General features: G+C 36.4%; 1 protein-coding gene across 1 annotated transcript in view; it reads right to left on the bottom strand.

Moving 5' to 3' along the window:
* Nucleotides 1-2,125: 2,125 nt before the first annotated feature.
* Nucleotides 2,126-22,019, bottom strand: part of CUNH18orf63 (chromosome unknown C18orf63 homolog) — a 45,045-nt gene continuing 25,151 nt past the window's right edge. Inside the window, exons 9-14 of the mRNA XM_017527546.2 lie at nt 20,065-20,161; nt 19,868-19,953; nt 18,475-18,658; nt 6,518-7,540; nt 6,240-6,329; nt 2,126-4,028 (exon numbers count right to left, since the gene is read on the bottom strand). Coding sequence (XP_017383035.1) covers nt 6,273-6,329; nt 6,518-7,540; nt 18,475-18,658; nt 19,868-19,953; nt 20,065-20,161 — 1,447 coding nt within the window. The 3' untranslated portion in view covers nt 2,126-4,028; nt 6,240-6,272. The remainder of the gene's footprint in view (nt 4,029-6,239; nt 6,330-6,517; nt 7,541-18,474; nt 18,659-19,867; nt 19,954-20,064; nt 20,162-22,019) is intronic.

Below are 22,019 nucleotides of genomic sequence, written 5' to 3'. Positions count from 1 at the left end.
ATCTGCAGTCATTCTGGTCCCCACGTGAAGCTCATGCTAACCACACCAGAATCAGCATCCACTGCTCCCTAAGCACACATGCATCTTCATGCCTCTGCTCATTATAGTCTTTGGAATGGCCTTCTTCCCATTTCTCTGGTGACCCAAATGTGTTCTTCCTTCAGGGTCACTGGGGTACTTAATGCCAGTTGGTAAATGAAACTGGAAGAGGCCATGGGAGAACAGCACTTAAAGAGGGGGATAATCCAAAAAACAATTTAGGAGAAAACGAAAAAAAGGATTTAGAAAAGTCTACTGATGACTCTTCTCAAAGGAGCTGTCTGTTCTTGGGATTTCCAATTCCAGCCTCCCTTCTCTCTTAGATCCATTCCACGGAAACTGCTCCTAAGGATAACAATGGCCCCCATGTGTGAAATCCCTTGGTCAATTCTCAGTCTTCTTACTCCAAAACCCACTCTCTCCTTTCCGTTGATGATAACCCCATGCTTCCAAGTGAGCCAGCAATCTTGGTGCCATCTTAGACACCTCTTTCTCTTAAATCCCCGGGCCAGTGGGCTCTACCTTCAGAATCCCCACTGCTCATACCTTCCACTGCTACCGTAGTGGTGCAAGCCATTCCTGCCATCTGTTTCTTGGATTCTTAACTGGTGTCCCTGTTTCTTCTCACCCCTCCCCTCACCCCAAGTCTATTCATAACACAGCAGTCAGAAGGGTCCTGTTGAAACCTAGTCAGATCACTTCACTTTTCTGGCCTCCACCCCATTTCAGTCAGGGTAAAGCAATTCCTCCTTTCTGCTCCTTTTACTCTAACCTGGGCTCCCCCGGAAATATTTTGCCAACACACAGGTTGTTCCTTATGCCTAAAAAGCACGTCCTTGAGAGGACAACTCCATGTGGCCAACTTGCTCTCCTTGTTCAAGTCTCTGCTCAAGGAAGCCTACCCTTACTATTTCCCTTACCATGTTCTGTTTTTTTCCACTGTACTTGCCATTTTCTATTGCATTATATAATTTACTTACTTATCCTTATCATCTGTGTCTCCCTGCTAAAATGTAATGTCAGTATTCACTGATATACTGCAAGTATCTACAATAATGGTTGCACATAGCAAATACTGTCAAATGAAATATCTGTCAAATGAAAATATCTGTCAAATGAAAGAAAGAAGGACTTTTGAGAATAAAAGTTCTATGAAGTGTTAAGGACCTAAGGTAGTTTACGTGAGTCCAGCATCAAATGCATGTGAAGAAATGGAACCACAGAGGGAAAGAAATTTGTAGTTTATCTAAGCCTTTCCATTCCCATACAGAGTCACTCTGACATATGAAAACTACATCTATTAGAAATACCTTTATTATTTTTAATTTGGAATAAGACATTATGTAGGGTTCAACAACATGAACATTTTAAGCATCAAAACATAAGGACCATGACATTCTTAAATATTTGTAAATACCGACCAATCTTAAGTATCAATAAATACACCTTATATTAGCAGTTTCCATGTAATAGCCCATCATATGCAATTTGAAAACAGAGCAAAAATTGGTCAACTGGTTAGTCAAATAAAAGCTCATCCTTAACAAGTCCACATTTTTTTACAAATGCAAATAAAATAAAAATGTATAATTATAATAGAAATAAAAACAAATATAGTAGGCAACCAATACTATGAAACCTAATATATAAGAGAAGCACTTTTGCATTCCTAGAAATATGATTGTTGGCATTAATTTTGATGTTGCCATAGGTTTTTTAAAGTAATGGCTGATTTCTTAAGCTCCTGGACATAGGCAAACATAAAATTATTTACTTATGGTTTTAAAATTAAAATCGTTCTAAAATTAATGTACAATTGTAACATAAGAATAATTTCTGGTGGGAGGGTGGTCTACACTGAATATAAATCACCAAAAACTTACACAAAGAAGTAAAATGTAGCTCCCCCTAATTAGATTTGGAATTATTTTGGCTTTCAAAAATTGCAGTGTTTAAAATGAATCAAAATCTTAATTGATTTCTCTGGTGATTTTGAACACAGAAATTTTACCTAGACCCTCTTCTTGGAACATAAAATATGAAATCAAAAATCCATATTAAATCACACATATATGTATACATATATGCATATATTTTTATAACTTTCATTAGGATAAATATCGTAAGATAAAAATAAAACCTACTTTGAACAAAAAATAGGCTAATATTAACATGGCAGGTTTTGCTATGTAGGTTAACATTGATCTAACTGAAGTACTATACTATATATTCTAAATTTTAGACAGTAATGGAATATAGGAGGGGACTACCAAGATGACTTACATAAAGAACTGGAAGATGCTACATACTACTTCAGCAGTGGATGTATGGTTTTCATTATTTTGCTCAGTGTAATAATAAAGTACGTCTCCATTACCTGAGGCATAGTGAGTGGGCAGTAGCAGGAAGGCAGCCTGGGAGTATGTGGAACAGTGGGGAAGGCTGGCTTCAGGAATGACTACATGCCTTGGATGACTGTGCTCATCAAATATGCATATTTACCAATGTTATTTTCACCACAGCCTCACAAAGTGACATACCACTCTTTATAGAAGTCTACTAGATATCTATAATGCAAACTTGAGAATGAGAAAACCATACTCAAAAATGGGCTTTAGACAAAATGTGTATCCTTATGAAAATGGTAAAATAATTGGGAAATAGAGATAATTCTGGAAAACAGAATGCTTAAAGGTATATAGCAAATTAATTAACTAAACACAGTTTCAGGAGGAGGAGTCACATTTACTGTTTGAAGGAGACTTTGTGTTTATTTTTGCTTTTAATTGCAATGGTTTAGTGAAATGGTGGAAACAATAAATCACATTTACAAGATCAGAGTTACTTATACTTGGATCTCTACTGGCTATTTTTATATAATAATTGTTTCAGTGGAATGTCCAATGAAGATTTTTTGTTTCTTTTAAATATATTGCAACAAATATTTTGTACATTAAAAATCTAAAATGTTTGAAAGCCAGAATAATATCGACTGAGAAGCTGCATTTCTATTTCTCTGTTTTTTCAAATGTTAATTTATTTGTAATATGGAGCAGAAGGTCATTCTGGACATGTGCTTCAATACATACATATTCCTAAGTCTGTGCCAGGAACCCAGAATGAATTTGATTGAGACTAGACCATCAGCCCTCAGGGCTCAGGCCATGGCTCTCTCATCCATTTCTGGAGTGGACACTGTTTTCCCCACTGCCTGGCACACAGAAGATGCTAAGGAGCATTAGTGAAAACAGAAATCTCCACCCCAATAAAGACTCTAGTTTGTTGAGAAATAGGTTTTACATTTATTCAGGGCTTCCTGTTAGTTTGAATGTAAAAACAAAAGTGAGATTTAGCGAGCCTGCAGAGATATAGTAGAGATCCCCAAAATGTAATATATATATATACATTCTTGTTTCCTGAAAAAATATACTATATCTTATGTTAGAAATATATATTTTAGTGTTTATGAGTAAAATTATATGATGTCTTGAATTTGCTTTAAAAGATTACAGCAAAAAAGAGCATGTCTGTGAGGAACAGATGAAACAGTGACAAAATATTAATAACTGGTAGATCTGGGCAATAGGTACTTAGAGATTCTTCATACTCTTATCTGTGCTTTAGGTGGTTTGAAAATTTTGACAATAAAAATGATAAATTCAAATTTCAATAATAGTAAGGGCAAAATAAAGATATTTTCAACTATCAAAATTACTGTATAAGATCATTGGATGTTTTGCAAAGATCTGCATGAGACTATTTAGATGACATTGTTGTAATAGTGAACAACTGGGAACAACTGAAGTGTCAATCAGTAGCGACTAGTAAATACAGTACACCTACATATAACAAAATGCTATGCAAACATTAAAAAGAAACTGTTGAGGGAAAAAGGAGGTTCCACAGTAGTATGCAGAGCTGATTTCATGGTCACAGGAGTGTGAGAGACTTCTGGAAGAGTGTTCATTGTATGTTCAGAATGGTCATCTCTGTAAAGAGAAATGACAGATTTTTAAAAAAACTTTTTTCTTGAAACTGCTCTGTACTACTCAAGGTTTTTACAGGAGTATGTATCAAGTTTCTATTTGGGGGAAATTATTTTCTATAATGATTCCTGCAAGTGGGAGCTAAATAATGTATATACATGGACATAGAGTGCAGAATGATGGACAATACTCAGAAGAGTATAGGGTGGGAGGGGGTGAATGATGACAAACTACTTAATTGAGTACAATGTATATTATTCCAATGATGAATACACTAAAAGCCCTGGCTTTACCACTGTAATACATCGATGTAACAAAATTGCACTTGTACCCCATAAATTTAAAGAAATATTAAAAATTTTCTCATTATGTTACTCCTTCTACCTGATGAAATAATTTTTAAAATTTAATTTAATGCTTATTTTGAGACAGGGTCTCACTTTGTCATTCAGGCTGGAGTGCAGTGACAAACACAGCTCATTGTAACCTCCACCTCCCAGACTCAAGCAATTCTCCCACCTCAGCCCCCCAAGTAGCTGGGACTATGGGCACATACCACCATGCTCAGCTAATTTTTCTGGGGGGAGGGGGACAGAGTCTCACTCTGTCACCCAGGCAGGAGTGCAATGGTGCAAACTCTGCTTCCTGGGTTCAAGCGATTCCCCTGCCTCAGCCTCCCAAGTAGCTGAGATTACAGGCGCCTGCCACCACGCCCGGCTAATTTTTAGTATTTTTAGTAGAGACGAGGTTTCACCATGTTGCCCAGGCTGCTCTCAAACTCCTGACCTCAGGTGAATCACCCACCTCGACCTCCCAAAGTGCTGGAATTACAGGTGTAAGCCACCACGCCCAGCCCTACTTTTTTATATATTTGCAGAGACAAGGTCTCACCCATGTTACCCAGGCTGCTCTGGAACGCTTGAGTTCAAGCAATCCACCCGCCTCAGCCTCCCAAAGTGTTTGAATTACAGGTGTAAGCCCCCACTCCTGGATGACTTTTTAATTTTAAAAATTGTGTAAGGACTTAAGTAGTTCAAAGTGAGAAAGTGCTATACCTCTAAAACAGTCTGAAACCTAGAATAGATTTCATTTCTTTATTTTTAAATTTTATTGCACTTTAGGTTCTGGGGTACATGTGCAGAACTTGCAGGATTGTTGCATAGGTGCATACATGGCAATCTGGTTTGCTGCCTCCATGCCCCCATCACCTATACCTAGCATTTCTCCCCATGTTATTCCTCCCCAACCTCCCTACCCCATGTTGTCCCTCCGCTATTACACCCCAACAGACCCCAGTGTGTGATGCTTCCCTCCCTGTGTCCATGTGTTCTCATTGTTCAACACCTGCCTATGAGTGAGAACATGTGGTGTTGATTTTCTGTTCTTGTGTCAGTTTGCTAAAATGCAAGTAACATCTTCAAGGCACCTGCATTTTTTCCTCAACCACCTACTGAGTGCATTAAAATGTTAAGATGTCAAAATGTACACAAAATACAACAACATAATGTATATAGGAACAAACTTAAATACCTTTTAGTTAATTAAAATCAGGTTGAAAATTCTATTAGTTATAGGAAGAAATAACAGTTGGAAAAGAAAATGTTTTCTGGTTGATTCTTAAAGAATCTGAATTGAAAGTATTCCAATAGTTCTATGTAAAAAATAACTTGTGGGTATTTTAGCAATATGTTTGTTCTTAGAACAGATGGCAGAACAAAATGAAATGTAATTTCCAGATGTATTATTTTGTAAATTCAGTGCCATGAACTCAGTGTTATCAACTGAATATCAAGTTTAAACGTAGTCAACTGTAGCACTTTTGGAGTAAATTTTAACTAAATAATTGACCTTTGAAACATCATTTCAGGTTTATTAGCTTGGGCAGGTATCCCAAAAAGTTAGCTGTCCAAATCTTCTGTCTTAAGATAGTCTGCTGCTGCTGTGTGAGCGATTTAGTCTGCAAGGATCCCCAAAACAGAGTGGGAGGATGCCCACAGAGGACCACTTGCACCTGTCCCTCTTCAGAGTCATTACAAAACAGCTGCTGTGTACAGTTCTTACTGAAGGGGTGTCCTGTTCCCACCATGTCCTATTTCTTTGCTGATTTTAGTGTTTCAAAGAATTTAAAAGTAGCTCCTTCTCACCAAGAGGGTAGAAACCCCTAAATTTGGCACTCCTAATTCAGATAATGTAAACACAAAAGATATCTGTTACCTGGTAGACATTTTCTTCTTTCAGGTCCATGTTCTAAGCATTAGGAATGATGAGAGATTTCTTAGGTTTTGACTTATCTGAGTGAAGCATCTGTATTAGATTGAAGAATTACATTTTGTTACAAATTAACTGCGTATATGTACAGTTGCCCTAGGGTAGATATTCTGTTTATTAATTAGATGGCTCTAGATGATCTTGGGGAAACCATTTAAATCCTTATTTAGGGGTTTTAAAGGTCTAGCATATGATAAATAGTGTCAGATTAATTTTATTTTTACCTGCTTCTTAGAAGAACTGGATTGGTCATAGTGCACAGTAATGGAATGATGCTTCTTTGAAGTTTTGGAAGACTCTGGACATAATTTTCTCTTAGACCTATGGGCTATTTTGCTTACTATCAGTGTGTGGTCACTTGTACCAACTTCTTTAGCTTGATTTTCTGATTGCTGCTGTAGCAGTCGGGGATCTTCTGTTTCTCCAGCTGATTCAAAAATGTGTGGTTGTCTTTTCAGTTTTAGTGACCCATGGCTTTTCCCTAACATTTGTGTTATATGTTTGTCTGTTAAATTTTCTTTTCCATTCATTTGGAAGTCAACAGCACTTTTTATCATCCCTAAATTGTTATTTGACATCAGAAATACTGCACTATTAGATAGTTGCTTACTTTTGTTTAAGCTTACAGTCGATTTTCGATTAGAAGAGGAAAATTCTGTCATATTTTCACAGGACTTAATTTTTTTTTCTTGCAGAGGTCTGGAATTCTCCTGATTTAAATTGCTAGCAGCCTGCATCTGAATGTTACTATTAGATCTTTTTTTAATAGCTGGACCTAAATTGAGTTTATCATGCTGGATCATACTAGTTTTGAGTGAATACAAGTTAGATTGTGTCACAATATGCTGTTTTCTTTTTGGGCTGCCAAGTACTGAGGTATTTTTGTTTATTTGTAACAATTTATTTTTGAAAACTGGTACAAATTTGGAAGTGATATTACTTTGGGAGCTAAGATTTGTGTGTTGAACTTCAGTATTTCCTCTGTTGGGCATTAATACTTCCAAATGTACTTGTGGAGCCCTGATAGGCAGGGATTTCTTTCTACCCTGAACAGACTCTGGCTGGAGATGCAAAGGTGAGAAAATGCCTGATGTTGGCAGGCTGACTGAAAGCGCCACCTTGTGGTCCACTGCTATTGAACATGGTAGAAGACTTTGAGCACAGGCAGGTTTTATGGAAGTGGCTTGAGTCAGAGATGCCCTGAACATTTTTTTAGTGGTCAAATTTGGTGGCTTGACTTTGTTTTCCTGAAAGAATGAGATTAAAAAAATTTAAAAATGTTAATAATGCCCTTAATGGAAACTTAACTGTATATACTTAACTGCATATAATATAAAATATCAACCAAATGAGAATATAAAGCAACCCTATGATATACAGAAAGGTAAAGAAAAACAAAATAAAAATGAGCCTTTTAACGGAAATGTATACATTTCTTATGGCTTGTATCCCCCTTTAGATACCATCTAAAGATAAAAGTACATTCTACATTTCATATAAATCTACTATAAAAACCATCCATACAGCTACCCATTGTCCTCCAAACATGCTCATGCTGCTGTCTTGCTCACTGAACAAGGTATGACCTCCTTTATGTACTCAAAGTCCCACCTTCTCCCACCCATCAATCTACCATAAAGTGACTGTTTTCCTGTCAACTCTCCAAGGATCTGCTATCAATTAAATAATATTTGTCAAGAAAAATAGTACAAGGTAAGCTCTCTTATCTTTTAGTGCACATGTTCCATCTTCCTAAGTAGGTACTAGATTCTTTGAGGGTAAGAACCATGATTAATTTACTCTTATGTCCCTCACAGTTACTAAAAAATCCTTGTTGAAAGAATTTAATGAAGAGGTGGCTGCATCTACACTAGGCCTTTAGGAATAAATGGGATTTTGACTACAGGGAAGGCGCTATCTGTGTCTTAATCATGTTTATTTTTTCACTGCCTACCACAATGCCTGGTACCTGATAGCAATTCAGCAAGTATTTGTCAAATTTGTCAGATACGTTAAAAAAAAAAAAAAAGCCAAGTGTTTACAGTCTTTTAAAGAACAACTGTGTATATACATATACATACACATAAATAATATAAAATTTACCATTTTAACCATTTATAAGTAGTGTTATATAACCATCAACATTATCTGTTTCCACATTTTTTTTCATTCCAAACAGAAACTTTGTACTCTGTAATAGTGATTTCCTGTTTCCTTTTCCTTCCAGTCCCTGGTAACCTCTATTTTACTTTCTATTGTATGAATTTGCCCATTCTAGGTACCACATGTAAGTGGAATCATACAATATTTGTCTTTTTGTGTCTCGCTTATTTCACTTAGCATAATGTTTTCAGGGTTCATGTATGTTGCAGCAAGTGCAAGACTTACTCCTTTTCATGACTGACTATTCCACTGTATGTATAGAGCATATTTTATCCACTCATCTTTTGGCAGATAGTATTGTCTTTGAAAGTACATATCTGTTGAGTCCTGTTGTCTATAAAAGAGTGATAGGTGGCAATAATCTGAAACACTGAACACCAACTTATTTTCTCACTTTCCCCATGAAAACACAGGTTCACAGCTTGAAATAAACATTTTTAAACTGCTAGGAATAATATGCAAACTTAAATGATTGGTTTTCCTCTTCACTACTGGAGGTTCTATTGTTGAAGGAGGTTGAGAAGAGAATAGGAAAGTTTTGGGAAATCAGAGTTGTAAATAGGCACAAGCAGATTAATCCAATTATCTATTAGGTATAACAAATCATACCAAAATTTAGTTGCTTAAAACCAGTAAAATTATGTTATCATCTCTCACTATTCTGGGGATTGGCTTGGCTTAGCTTGGCATCTCTCATGCTGTGTGGTTAGATACTCTGCAGCTGGAGTCACCTTGGACTCCCTTCCTCTTTTACATGTGATGGGTGATACTAGCTGTTGGCTGGAATGCTGACAGGCAGTCTCTTCCTGTGCTGAGGATCTCTCCCAGATGGGGTTGTCCAGAAAGACCAGGTGGAAGCTGTTTCTCCTAAAGACCTAGCCTCAGAGTATGTTGCATCACTCTGTCATAGGGACATCCAGACTCAAGCAAAGAGAGACCCATACCTCAATGGGAGGAGTATTGTCACATGGCCAAATAGATGTGGAGAAGGAAATTGCAAGAAACCTAGTTCCATAATACTTAAGTTGACATAATATAAAGTCATTATGGAGAACAATACTACTCTTTCCATGTTGACTATCCTTGGGAAAAAATGGAAAATCCCCAAGAAAATACTGAGATTTGGGGGTGATGCTGAAAATAGCTAACCAGGATTCATTTCTTATCTGGAGATTACTCCAGTTGGAGGCTTACCTATGCCACCAGGGCAAGAAGACACCCCATCTTATTTTGTTTTGGCTGCTACAACAAAGTGGGTAGCTTATAAACAACAGTTTTGGAGACTGGAAAGTCCAGGATCCAACAGTTTTGGAGGCGGGGAAGTCCAAGATCAAGGCAGATCTCTCTTGGACCTTTTAAATATATACACTAATCCTGTTTAGCATAGCTCTACCCCCATGACCTAATCACCTCCCAAAGACCCTACCTCCTAATATCATCACCTTAGGAGTTAGGGTTTCAACATTTAAATTTTGGAGAAATACATTCAGACCATAGCACATCCTTCTTAATTTGCCCATTACTTTCAAGGGGCACAAAAAAATCCTAGCTAAGTTTCATGACCCTGAATGAAGAAATACAGAAGTTAACCAAGAATTGCTGGCTTACTGCCCCTTGACATTGCTCAGAGTCAAAAAGCATGCATCAAGAAGGGGTTTGTATTAGTTTGCTAGGGGAATGTGGTACAAAGGGCTACACACTGGATGGCCTAAACAACAGAAACATATTATCTTAGTTTTAGAGCCTTGAAGTCTGAAACCAAGGTGTTGGCAGGGTTGGATCCTTCAGAGAGCCATGAGGAAAGGATCTGTTCCAGGGCTCCTTTTCTGGCTGGTAGATGCCCTCTTCACATTCACATGGTGTTCTTCCTCTATGTTTATTTGTATCCAAATTGCCCCTTTTTGTAAGAACACTAGTCATATTGGATTAGGGGCCCACCCTACTATAGTATAACCTCATTTTAAATATATCTGCAGTAACTCTATGTCAAATAAAGTCACATCCTGAGGTACTGGGGGTTAGGAGTTCAGCGTATGTACACAATTCAACCCATAACAGATTGGAGATATACTTCTAGAGAGAGTAGAAAGAGGATGCAGCTGTTTTTCTGAAGACCTCCTGTACAGGGGAGTTAGGGTAAATGGATAGGACAGACTGGTGTTCAACCTCCATTCCACTTTCCTCCTAGTGCTCCTACCTAGACCAAAGCCTGGAAATCTAACAATTCATCTTTTGCAGCTAGAGTTTGGACATGATTTAGAACCACCCAATCAAATGCACTCATAAAATATTTGGAAGGATAAGTGAGATCAAGCCACACTTCTGTTTTTGCAGAAAAGCTTAATTATGAATCTTTTATTTTCAGTTACACAGTTAGCAGCTAAAGCATAGGAGAGCAGAATGTAGGGCACCATTCTCTTGCTATAGAGAAGTAGTTCTCAACATTTTTGGGCACCAAAGACTGGTTTGTGGAAGACAATTTTTCCACGGGGTAGGAGGGATGGTTTTGAAATGAAACTGTTCCATCTCAGATCATCAGGCATTAGATTCTAATAAGGAGCATGCAACCTAGATCCTTTGTGTATGCAGTTCACGATAGGGTTCGTGCTCCTATAAGAATCTAATGCTGCTGCTGATCTGACAGCAGGTAGAGCTCAGGCGGTAATGCTCCCTTGCTCTCCTACTACTTACCTCCTGCTGTGTGGCCTGCTTCCTAACAAGCCACAGACTGGTAGGTCCATGGCCTGGGGGTTGGAGACCCCTGCTATAGAGCATACTAGGCAAACATACCAATGCTCTTCATCACACACCACTACCCTAATCTATGCAAGGTTTCCCTGCTCAGATGCTATCCTGAGAAGAAGGTTCTTAAATTGGATTGAAGAACACTTTTATTTTAAAGAGATATTTTGTCATAAGGGGCTGAGTCACCTTGAAGTATGCAGATTGCATTTTTTTCCATTTGATGATAAAAGGGTTAAAGAACTAAGTTAAAATCAATTATGGAAAACCAAAGAACATGCAGTGTTTGGATCCTTAGATTCTATAAACTATAGTAACATTTAAATAGCATATCTACTACTTGAGAAAAAAGAAAACTCACAGGCAGATTAATATAATAAATTATTTGTAATTGGATATATAAATGTATTAGAATAACTGTGTTGTGTATAAAATATGTTTATATTCACACTTTATTTCTTCTTCAGCTGTCTTTTAGAAATATACATATGGTGAACATAATTTCTAGAAGTTTCTTTTGCTCCCTAGCCTAGCCTGTCAATATGTTATTTACCCATTCTTTCCATTTTTAAGATAAAGTAAATAGCTCAAAGGGGGAAACCTCTAGGTTTATATGCAAAATTTATAAAAAGATTACAAAAGATACTATGTAAACAGCAGATGAGATCATAAATAATTCATAGAATTTAAATATACTTAGTAGTCAAGAAACTACAGCTTTGTGAAGTCACAAGCCAACAACAAAAAAAAAGCTTTATTATGTCATTATCATTCTGCTTCACTTATTCATTAACTGTCATTGGCAAATGTAACTTGGTTAAAGTTTAATTTCTAGAATTTATATACAACTTATATAACTTTATACATTAACAAAACATTATAGAAAGATAAAAGCTTGAACTTACATTTAGATATGAATGAATATCTCACAGAAGCCTAATATTAAAGTAATAATTAAATGAAACTTGAGAAATGACAAAGATGACTAATCAAAAGTGTTTTATCGATCGAAATTTGGTTCAGTGCATTGCACAACCTCAGTATATTTCTTGCTTCAAGTTGAAGCAGAATTCAGTCAAGCTTAGATATAACCACAGGCTTATAGGACATATGGGCTTTTGAAGAATATTTTCTTTAAGTGACATGACACAACAAGGAAGTAGTCAAATTCAGAATATGGGACAGTCTCCAGGGAAAACGATCTAGTTTCCTAGCAAATAAGTGGCCTAAATAAAAGGGGAGAGAGTTTGAGATGTTACAGAATAAAGAGGTTTAAGAGACATACATAAATTATGTGGGCCCCTTTTTGGATTCTGATTTAAACAAAACTAAAAATAAGTCTGTGTGAGATAAATGGGAAACTGCAGTATGAACTAGTACTTGATATTAAGAGACGTTAAATCTTTTAGGTGTAGTAATAACATGGGGGTTATGTAAAAATATTTTGAAATGAGATAGAAACGTATGCCATAGTCTTTACAGGTAAAACACTACATTTGGGATTCGTTCTAAAATCCTCCAGTTTACTTCCTACCCAAAAATGTGTCAGGGGGTAATTAGATGAGAAGCACATGAGAGGTGATTATGCTAATTTCCATTATGTATCTCTGACATTTTCTATATGTTAAAAAATACAAGTTTGACTAAGCATTCCTAATTTAATTTTTTTAACTTGGCTGAGTTTTATCAAGTAGTCTGATCAATTTGATTTCCATTATTTTAAATTTATGCCTTTTACATTGCATGAATCTTAGAGTTAACATGTTTGTGGTCTAGTAATAATAACTTACTGAGAGCTCACCAAGAAACTTTTCTCTGTATTATCTCATTTAGTCCTAAAAACTACTATGAAGTAAGTACTGCAAAAGACATGACCCCCTTCAAAGGAAGGACTTACTCTGCCTCTGGCGGAGCAGAAACCCCACTAGGGATTGCTTTGGTTACAGAGGGCCAATGCCCAAGGATATGCCGGTCTCAGGGTGGCCCAAATCCAGTGATGGATGCAGAAGGGGTTAGAAAGGCCTGGCTATTTGGGCCAGGGCAGAACAACTCAGATGGGCCATTTTAATCTCAGAGCTCCTCAGAAGGGTGGCCAGGGCCATCTAGTGTCTGCTTTGTTTTTGACTTCTCCCTTTCCCCAATCTTGCTTCCTCCCTGCCTTCCACAGATATGGCTTCAAAGGGCAGTCCCTAACAAACATCACGTGCACTAGACTCCACCTCAGAATCTGCTCCTAGAGAACCCGATCTGTGACAAGTTTTATCATTACCACTGCTAGCCTTTGCCTCATTTTACAACTAAGGAATTTGGGCACACGGACATCAAATAACTTGTCCCAAATTATACAATTAGTAAGAGGTTCAAATTCAAGCAGCCTGTTTCTGGAGCTTCAGCTCTTAGCTACAAATATGAACTTCTTCCAATTATAGAACTAGGAATCTTGGGTTTCAATTCTAATTCTGCAATGCATTTAACTGTGTGGCTTTGGTAAAATTATTTAGATGTTCTGAGCTTTGATCTCCTCTTCTGCAAAATTGAGTAAATTCTTTATCTAAAAATCAATTTTAATTATTAAATGAAATAATACACATAAAAGCAGCTGGCATGCAGAAGGCACTCAATAGAATTGAGTAGGATAAACTCTGATTGTAAAGAGCAATATAAAACCATAATTTCCAATTAAATGTTATTTTACATTTATGAAGCAAATTTTAACAAGCACATTGTTCTGATTCACTATTTCTAAAACAGACATGGGCTGAAAATCTTAAGTACTACAGAAGTATATTCAATAAACATGCATGATGTAACAACATATCTTCTTCCAAATTCTTTAGATTCAGACTTGGCAGCAACTTTAAAAAATATTATGTCTGCATAAAATTTTAATAATATTTTAAAGATGTCAACTGGCATTTGTCCACTCATTCTCCCTTCTAAAGAAATGACCTTGCCTGTAGGCCTTTGTGTCTAGGTTGTCAGGTTTCTGTACAATTTTTCTCTAACAGTGGGAAGAGTTGGCCCCTGATCAGGAAAATAAACATCTCACAATTCTAAATTTACATGTATCTAATATTGTGGTCTCGGAATACATAAAGCAAAATCTGAAAGTAGGAAAAGTAGATAAATCTACATCATACTGGGAGATTAGAAAACACTTCTCAGCAACTGACAATAATGTATTTGAACTAGAAATGCCCCCCAAAAAAGATAGCTAGAACATTCCCATATCTTAGAAAGTTAGTAAGTACATTTCAAAATAATTCATGTAATTAATAAGTATATTTTAAAATAATGTAGGTGTAGAAAGTATGGACTTCCCTATGCATAAAATTATAAGCTATTATTGAGAGAAATTAAAGAATATATATTTAATATGTGGAGAAATATACAATATTCATAGATTGTAAGACCCAATGAAATTCCCATCAAAATCCCAACATGCTCTCTCTGTCTCTGTGTGTGTGTGTGTGTGTGTGTGTGTGCGCACACACGTGTCTGTGTCTGTGTCTATGTGGAAGTTGACAAGTTGAAACTAAATGTGTATGGAAATGCACAGATCAATAGATAAGATGCTTTATCAAATTTCAAAAATCGTACAAAGTTTAAGATTAAAACACTATTTATAATAAATATAAAATTTAAGATTACATAATTAAGATAATTCTAAAAGCATGATATTGGTGCTAGGATCAACAAACTGACCAGAGAAAGAGATTAAAGCAGCCTGAAACAATACCATACACACAAAGACACTGGATTTATGACAAAGGTAGTGCTCCAAAGTATTGAGGGGAGAAAAAGTATTGGGAAAAATGTACTGGGGAAAGAATGGTCTATTTTATTTGCTTGGACAATAGATATCCATATTAAGAAACAAATCTGACTCCCTATATCACATCATATTACAAAAATAAATTCCAATTGCATTGTAGATCTAAAAGTGAATGGAAAACAAGCTTTTATTGGATGATATTAGAGGAAAATACCTCATGACTTTGGGGTACAAAAAGATTTTTTAAACTAGATATAAACAGTAGCAACCATAAAGAAAAAGACCGATCATTTTGATTATAAATTAGGACCTGCTGGCAAAGACACTATTAAAACACCAAGAATTAGGAGAGAAAGTAAGTTATAGAATGAAAGAAGATAATTGTGTATAACTGATAAAGAATTCGTATCTGGCTTATGTTAAAAATACATATAAATCAATCAGAAAACATGTAACAGTAGAAAAATGAAAGAATGGCATTTCAAAAAAAAAATCCAAATGGCCAATACACATATGAAAAGATATGCAATCTCATTAATAATCAGAAAAAGGCAGATTAAAAACACATAGTAATAAAAACACCTACCAGAATGGCTGAAATAAAAGACCAACAATACCAAAAACGGGCAAGGATGTGAAGCAACATAAATTCTTCTATACTGTTTTAGGGCAGAGGGGAGTACAAATCAGTTAGGGAAATAGTTTGGTGTAGCCAGCAAAGTTAGAAATATCCATACCAATTCTACTCCTGGAGGTTTCATGTACATGTGCACCAGCAGACATACACAAGAATGTTCATCACAGCATTACTATTAATAGCCCCCAAAGAGAAACAATCCAAACATTCATCAATAATATTCTGAATAAATTATAGCATAATCATATAATAAAATGCTACATTATAAAGGAAAGTAAACTGACTACAGCTAAGTGGAATGACATGGATGAATATCACAAACATGATGCTGAGCCTAAAAAGCCAGGCACAAAGGAATACATACTCTATGATTTATTTTACATCAAGTTCAAAAGCAGGCAAAATGAAATGTGGTTTAAGGACACATACTTAGTTAATAAAAACAAAAAAGGAATAATTTCCGTAGAAGTAGTCACCTTTCGGGAGGAGGAAAGGAGTTATGACTAGGAAGATGCAAGTAGGAGGCTCCTAAAGTCCTGGCAAGGTTCTATTTTTTTTTTTTTCTTTTTTTTTTTGAGATGGAGCTTCCCTCTGTCACCCAGGCTGGACTGCAGTGGTGCAATCTCAGCTTACTGCAACCTCCACCTCCTGGATTCCAGTGATTCTGTTGCCTCACCCTTCCAGGAGCTGGGATTACAGGCACCTGCCACAATTCAGGGCTAAAAGGCTCTAGGCTTTTATAAATGTACCACACTGCCTCTGGGCCTTAGTTTCCTTATCTGTAAAAGCAGACCACTGATCAAAATACCACATAAAGGCCCTTTCAATTTGTAATTTTACTTATAATAAAAGATCTTTAAAATATATTGCATTTTATTATGCTTGCCCTTGCCACATCTTAATTATCTGCAAGCATTAACTACTGTTTAAAATAACAGCATCCTCAAAACATTTATATTGACCAAAATAAAGTAAAAAATTGAAGTGTTGAGAATTACTGTATAAATGAGATTGTTTATTCTATTACATTTTTTCTTTATCTGACTACGACATTTGTTATGAGAAAATGTGAACTCAAGTGCAAATTAGTTTTGAGTTCCATGTCTAATCATTTCTTAATTTGGTAAATGCATGTCATTATTTTCTTATTCTAAAATTTTCAATTCTACACTTTCTGTACACAGGAGTGTTACAATTGTTCATGGACACACAAATATTATCTCTTAAGGGAGAAGCTGTTGCTTTGGTTTTCATGTCAACCACAGCATTTGCCATAGTATTTTGAACAAAATAAATGCTCAAGAAAATGTTTTTTGAATGAATGCATCAATGAGAAAAATTCCTTGGCTTGAATCTGACTTAAATATTTGCTAAATGGATCAAGCACCAGCACCAAGCTACTTCTGTCTTCAGAAAAGTTTTTATCAGGCACCAGTTGCTTAAAAATAAAGTGTGAATCTGTGGTATTCTTAAATTCTTTGGGATTATGTAGGAATGTGTAAAATGATGTTCAAGTGTCTCAGGAGAAAAGGGTTAGTAAGCAACACTTACATAGAAATGAAACTGTTTCAGGCAGTGGTCAACCTCAGCAAAGTATTTGCAAAATAACAATCAAGTCACTGCTCTCCTTTGCTTTGGGGGTCAGAAGCTGTCCACTTACCTCACTCCTCACTAATTGCAGGGAGGGATGAGTGGAAAGCAGGGCACTGGATGAGTGCTGAAAGCTGTCCCAAACGTGGCATCTTGTTTCCTGCGGGCCCAGGTCTGCTTAGCATTACGCAATGCTTAGGTTTGTTCGTTGTGGTCAGNTTTTTGAGATGGAGTCTCCCTCTGTTGCCCAGGCTGGAGTGCAATGGTGCAATCTCAGCTCACCACAACCTCTGCTTCTTAGGTTCAAGCAATTCTCCTACCTCAGCCTTCTGAGTAGCTGGGATTACAGGCATGCACCACCACACCTGGCTAATTTTTTGTATTTTTAGTAGCGACAAGGTTTCTCCATATTGGTCAGGCTGGTCTCAAACTCCTGACCTCAGGTGATCTGCCTGCCTCAGCCTTCCAAAGTGCTAGTATTATAGGCGTGAGCCACCATGCCTGGGCAAGATTCTATGTTTGATCTGGGTAATGGTTACATGGATGTTTGATAATCATTCATTAAGCAGTACAGTATTACTTTTCTGTATGTGTGCCATGTGTTACCATAAAAATGGATTTTTAAAATGCAGAGGAGACAAACTCAGTAGGAAATATCTTCCCTCCCCAATAGTTTCCAGCCTCAGTAAAAATATAAACCCTGAATCTGATTTCAAGTTAAGTCTTCAACCGCTTTTTTCTGACAAACTCTGGGGTGTAGGCCAATCCCCAAATGGCCATTTCTTCTTTAACTTGTCCATTATCAGGCAACCAATTATATTAATTTCTTAATGAAGTCAGACAGGAGCCAGACACTAGCCCTCCGTCTTCCTTATACAGAAGAGATCATACTTTAAGCTCTAAGTGGTTGCATAGAAGCCCCAGCTTATCTGACTTGGTGAGGGGCAGGCGTCTTACCTTCCACTTAACTGAGCTTGTACGGACATCACAATGTCTCCAAGTACATAGTGTTCATAAAACTCTGTCTCTTTAATCTCTAATAACCCAACTCATTTATATCCTGGATGTGGGTGAAACATTTCAGTAAACAACTACAACTATAGTACCGTGTTAAATACAATAATAATAATAATAAATAGTTTAGGGAAACATTGAACTGAGAGAAAAGAATTACTCACATTGGGTTTGGTATTCCACTCCAGAAAGCAAGAGATTCAAGTAAAATAGGTGGATAATATGTCTTGGAGAATTAGATAGGACAAGAGATCGCTTACCTGTATACTAGGTTTAGTTAGTTCTTGTGTGTAGTAGCACGGTTTACTTGTCATCTTTATTGGAAATCCACATATATGGTGCAGTTTAGATTTTAAATCTGAAAGAAAACTTTTCAACACAACTTCCGAATCTACTCTTGGAAAGAACTGTACAGGCTGACTTCTGATGCAACTGAGAGGATATCTGAACAATGTTAAAGAACAATGTCTGATTTTTTAACATAAGAGGCAGAAATTTATATGGAATTTTAAAAAGTATTAAAGTAGCAATGTCAAAAAGGCACACATAAGTACATCCTAACTCTTTTATATTGCTTATCTGATACCATCCACAGCTGAAAGCATGTTTTCTCACAGGGATCTTCATTCTTTCTATTCTAACACTCCAAATCAAGAGAATTCATAATATCTTATTATATGGCTTTCTAAATGAAAGGGCAATTACGGTATTCCAAAAAAGATTTTTAAGGAAGATACTATAACCCTTACAAATTACAAAATAAGTATTATAATAAACAATGAACAGATTGCACCTCCAAAAACTGAAAAAAATCAGGACAGAGAAATAATATATATAGATTGTATTCAAGCTACAAAAGCGGTGTTTCGAGAAAAGCAGTTACTTTTTCTGATGAAACATATTCCGAAGATTTTGAATAATATATTGGCATCTTATGAAAGAAAATAATGAACTTTTGCTAACCCCAGTTTTACTATTAAAATAAGTTTGGCTTAGGAATCGTAAAATGTAAAAAGACAACACTATGGCTCTTGTTTCGTTTTTAAACTCCAGCAGGTCAGAATACAGACACAAATGGTAAAATCAGTACTAAGATTTGACTTTCGCCTGAGCACTTACACTCTTTTCATATGTATATTTAAAATTTTTAAAATACTGTTTAAAAAGACATTTTCTTAAGTCAATTGGGTGCAATTAAGCATAAGGCAAATCATCTAAAATTTTCCTATCAAATTAGATAATCTCCTCAAAAGAAAAATCTTGTTTTACAAAAAATCTTTTGTCTACCACCTACCCTTTTAATCGAACCCTTTCAATTGTATCTGAAATGCCACTGGAGGGAGCACTTGGCTAAGGAGAATCATGATTGCTTTCTACTTTCTAAGTACACATTTTTTTCTAACTTTTGTTTTCTAAATTGTTGAAGTGGTGTTAAAAGAAAATATCCTTATTAAGCTCATCCTGAAATAAAAATAGAAAGAAATTCTAAGCACACCAAAAACACTTGTGCAGATAAGAAGTTGGGGGAAATGTACCATAGTTTCGGTCAGACACAGAGAAGTTTGGAAAGGATGACCATGAGAGCGGAAACAAAACTAGATTATAAGGTGGGCAGAGAGCATCTGCTTCAAACAATTGGTGTGTAAAGGATATGTGAAGGTCCTTTCTCCGAGCATTTTGAAATAGATGTTGCAGTATATTTTAAGTTTTCTACAATCATCTGGAAGTTTATAGCCATACTAAAAATTAAGCACAAAATTTAAATATTTTAGAGAAAGCTGAACTTAGGTTAAGTTACAATAAACAAAAATCAAGTAACTTCTAATGTAACATGTATTTCCATTCCTTACCAGGACATCCCAGTGTCTCTGGAAATCTTCATATGAGCGAAAAGGACAGCCAGGGGGGATGGCATGAAGAATATTTATAATCTGTCCCATTTTCATACTGTGAAAAATGAGAGGAAGACATTATGAGCCAATGCTTAAATACAGTTTAAGTCAACTATGTGATTTAGAAAGTGTTCAAAAAAGATTTAACAACTATTTCACTAACTATATAAACTAAACATTTGCTCAAGTTTCAAACACATTGTACTGTCTTTTTGTTTTAACTGACAAATAAAAATTGTATATATTTATCATGTACGACATTGTATTTCAAAATATATATACATTATGATGGCTAAGTCAAGCTAATTAACATGCACTTACATACTTTGTGTGTGTGTGTGTGTGTGTGTGTGTGTGTGTGGTAGAGCACTTAAACTGTACTCTTAGGGCTATTTATTTTTTTTTTGAGACAGAATCTCACTCTGTCGCCCAGGCTAGAGTACAGTGGTGTGATCTCGACTTACTGAAACCTCTGCTTCCCAGGTTCAAGTGATTCTACTGCCTTAGCCACCAGGTGGGATTACAGGTGCACACCGCTATGCTCAGCAAATTTTTGTGTTTTTAGTAGAGACAGGGTTTTGCCATGTTGGCCAGCCTGGTCTCAATCCTGGCCTCAAGTGATCAGCTTACCTTGGCCTCCCAAAGGGCTGCAATTACAGGTGTGAGCCACCTTACCCCTTCTTAATGACTTTTAATATGTGTGTAAAAAAAGTAATTGCGATTTTTGTCATTACTTTCAACAGCAAAAGCCGAAATTACTTTTGCACCAATCTAATACACTCTTACTAATTTTAGTCACCATGCTGTAGAATAGATCTCTTGAAGTTATCCTTCCTACATAACTGAAATTTGTATCCTTTGACCAACATCTCCCCAATGGACCCCTTCACTTCCACCTACCCGGCCCCCGGTAAGCACTATTCTACCTCTGTTTCTGTGAGTTCAATTGTTTTAGAGTCCACAAATATGTGAGATTAGGTAAGGTATCTCTCTTTCTGTGCCTGGCTTATTTCATTTAACATAATATCCTTTAGTTTCATCCATGTTGCAAATGACAGGATTTCCTTCTCTTTTAAAGGTGACTACTATTCTATTTGTTTATATACCACATTTTCTTTATCCGTTGATCTGTTGCTAGACACTTAGGTTGATTCCATATCTTGGCTGTTATGAATAATGCTGAAATGAACATGGGGGTACTGATTTAATTTTCTTTGTATGTATTACCAGTAGTGGGATTGCCAGACCATAAGGTAGTTCTAATTTTTTGAGGAACCTCCATACTGTTTTCCATGATGGCTGAACTAATTTACATTCTCACCAGTAGTGTGCAAGTGTTGTTTTCCCCCACATCCTTGCCAGTATTTGTTATTTTTTGTCATTTTGATTATAGCCATTCAACAGGCATGAGGTGATCTCTCATTGTGACTTGAATTTGCACTTCCCTGATGATTAGTGGTGTTCAGCATTTTGTTTTTCATAAAATGTGCCACAAATGTTCTTTATTTACATTTAAAAAATGTTTGAAGGTATATACTAGGTATACATATTCATGAGTACATGAGATATTTTAATACAGGCACACAATGTGTAATAATGACATCAGGGTAAATGGGGCATCAATCACCTTAAATATTTATCCTTGGGCCGGGCGCGGTGGCTCAAGCCTGTAATCCCAGCACTTTGGGAGGCCGAGGTGTGTGGATCACGAGGTCAAGAGATCGAGACCATCCTGGTCAACACGGTGAAACCCCGTCTCTACTAAAAATACAAAAAATTAGCTGGACATGGTGACATGTGCCTGTAATCCCAGGTACTCAGGAGGCTGAGGCAGGAGAATTGCCTGAACCCAGGAGGCGGAGGTTGCGGTGAGCCGAGATTGCACCATTGCACTCCAGCCTGGGTAACAAGAG

This window comes from Cebus imitator, unplaced genomic scaffold (assembly GCF_001604975.1).
Source record: "Cebus imitator isolate Cc_AM_T3 unplaced genomic scaffold, Cebus_imitator-1.0 Scaffold49, whole genome shotgun sequence".
NCBI lineage: Eukaryota > Metazoa > Chordata > Mammalia > Primates > Cebidae > Cebus > Cebus imitator.
This window is presented reverse-complemented; position numbering and strand designations above follow the sequence as displayed.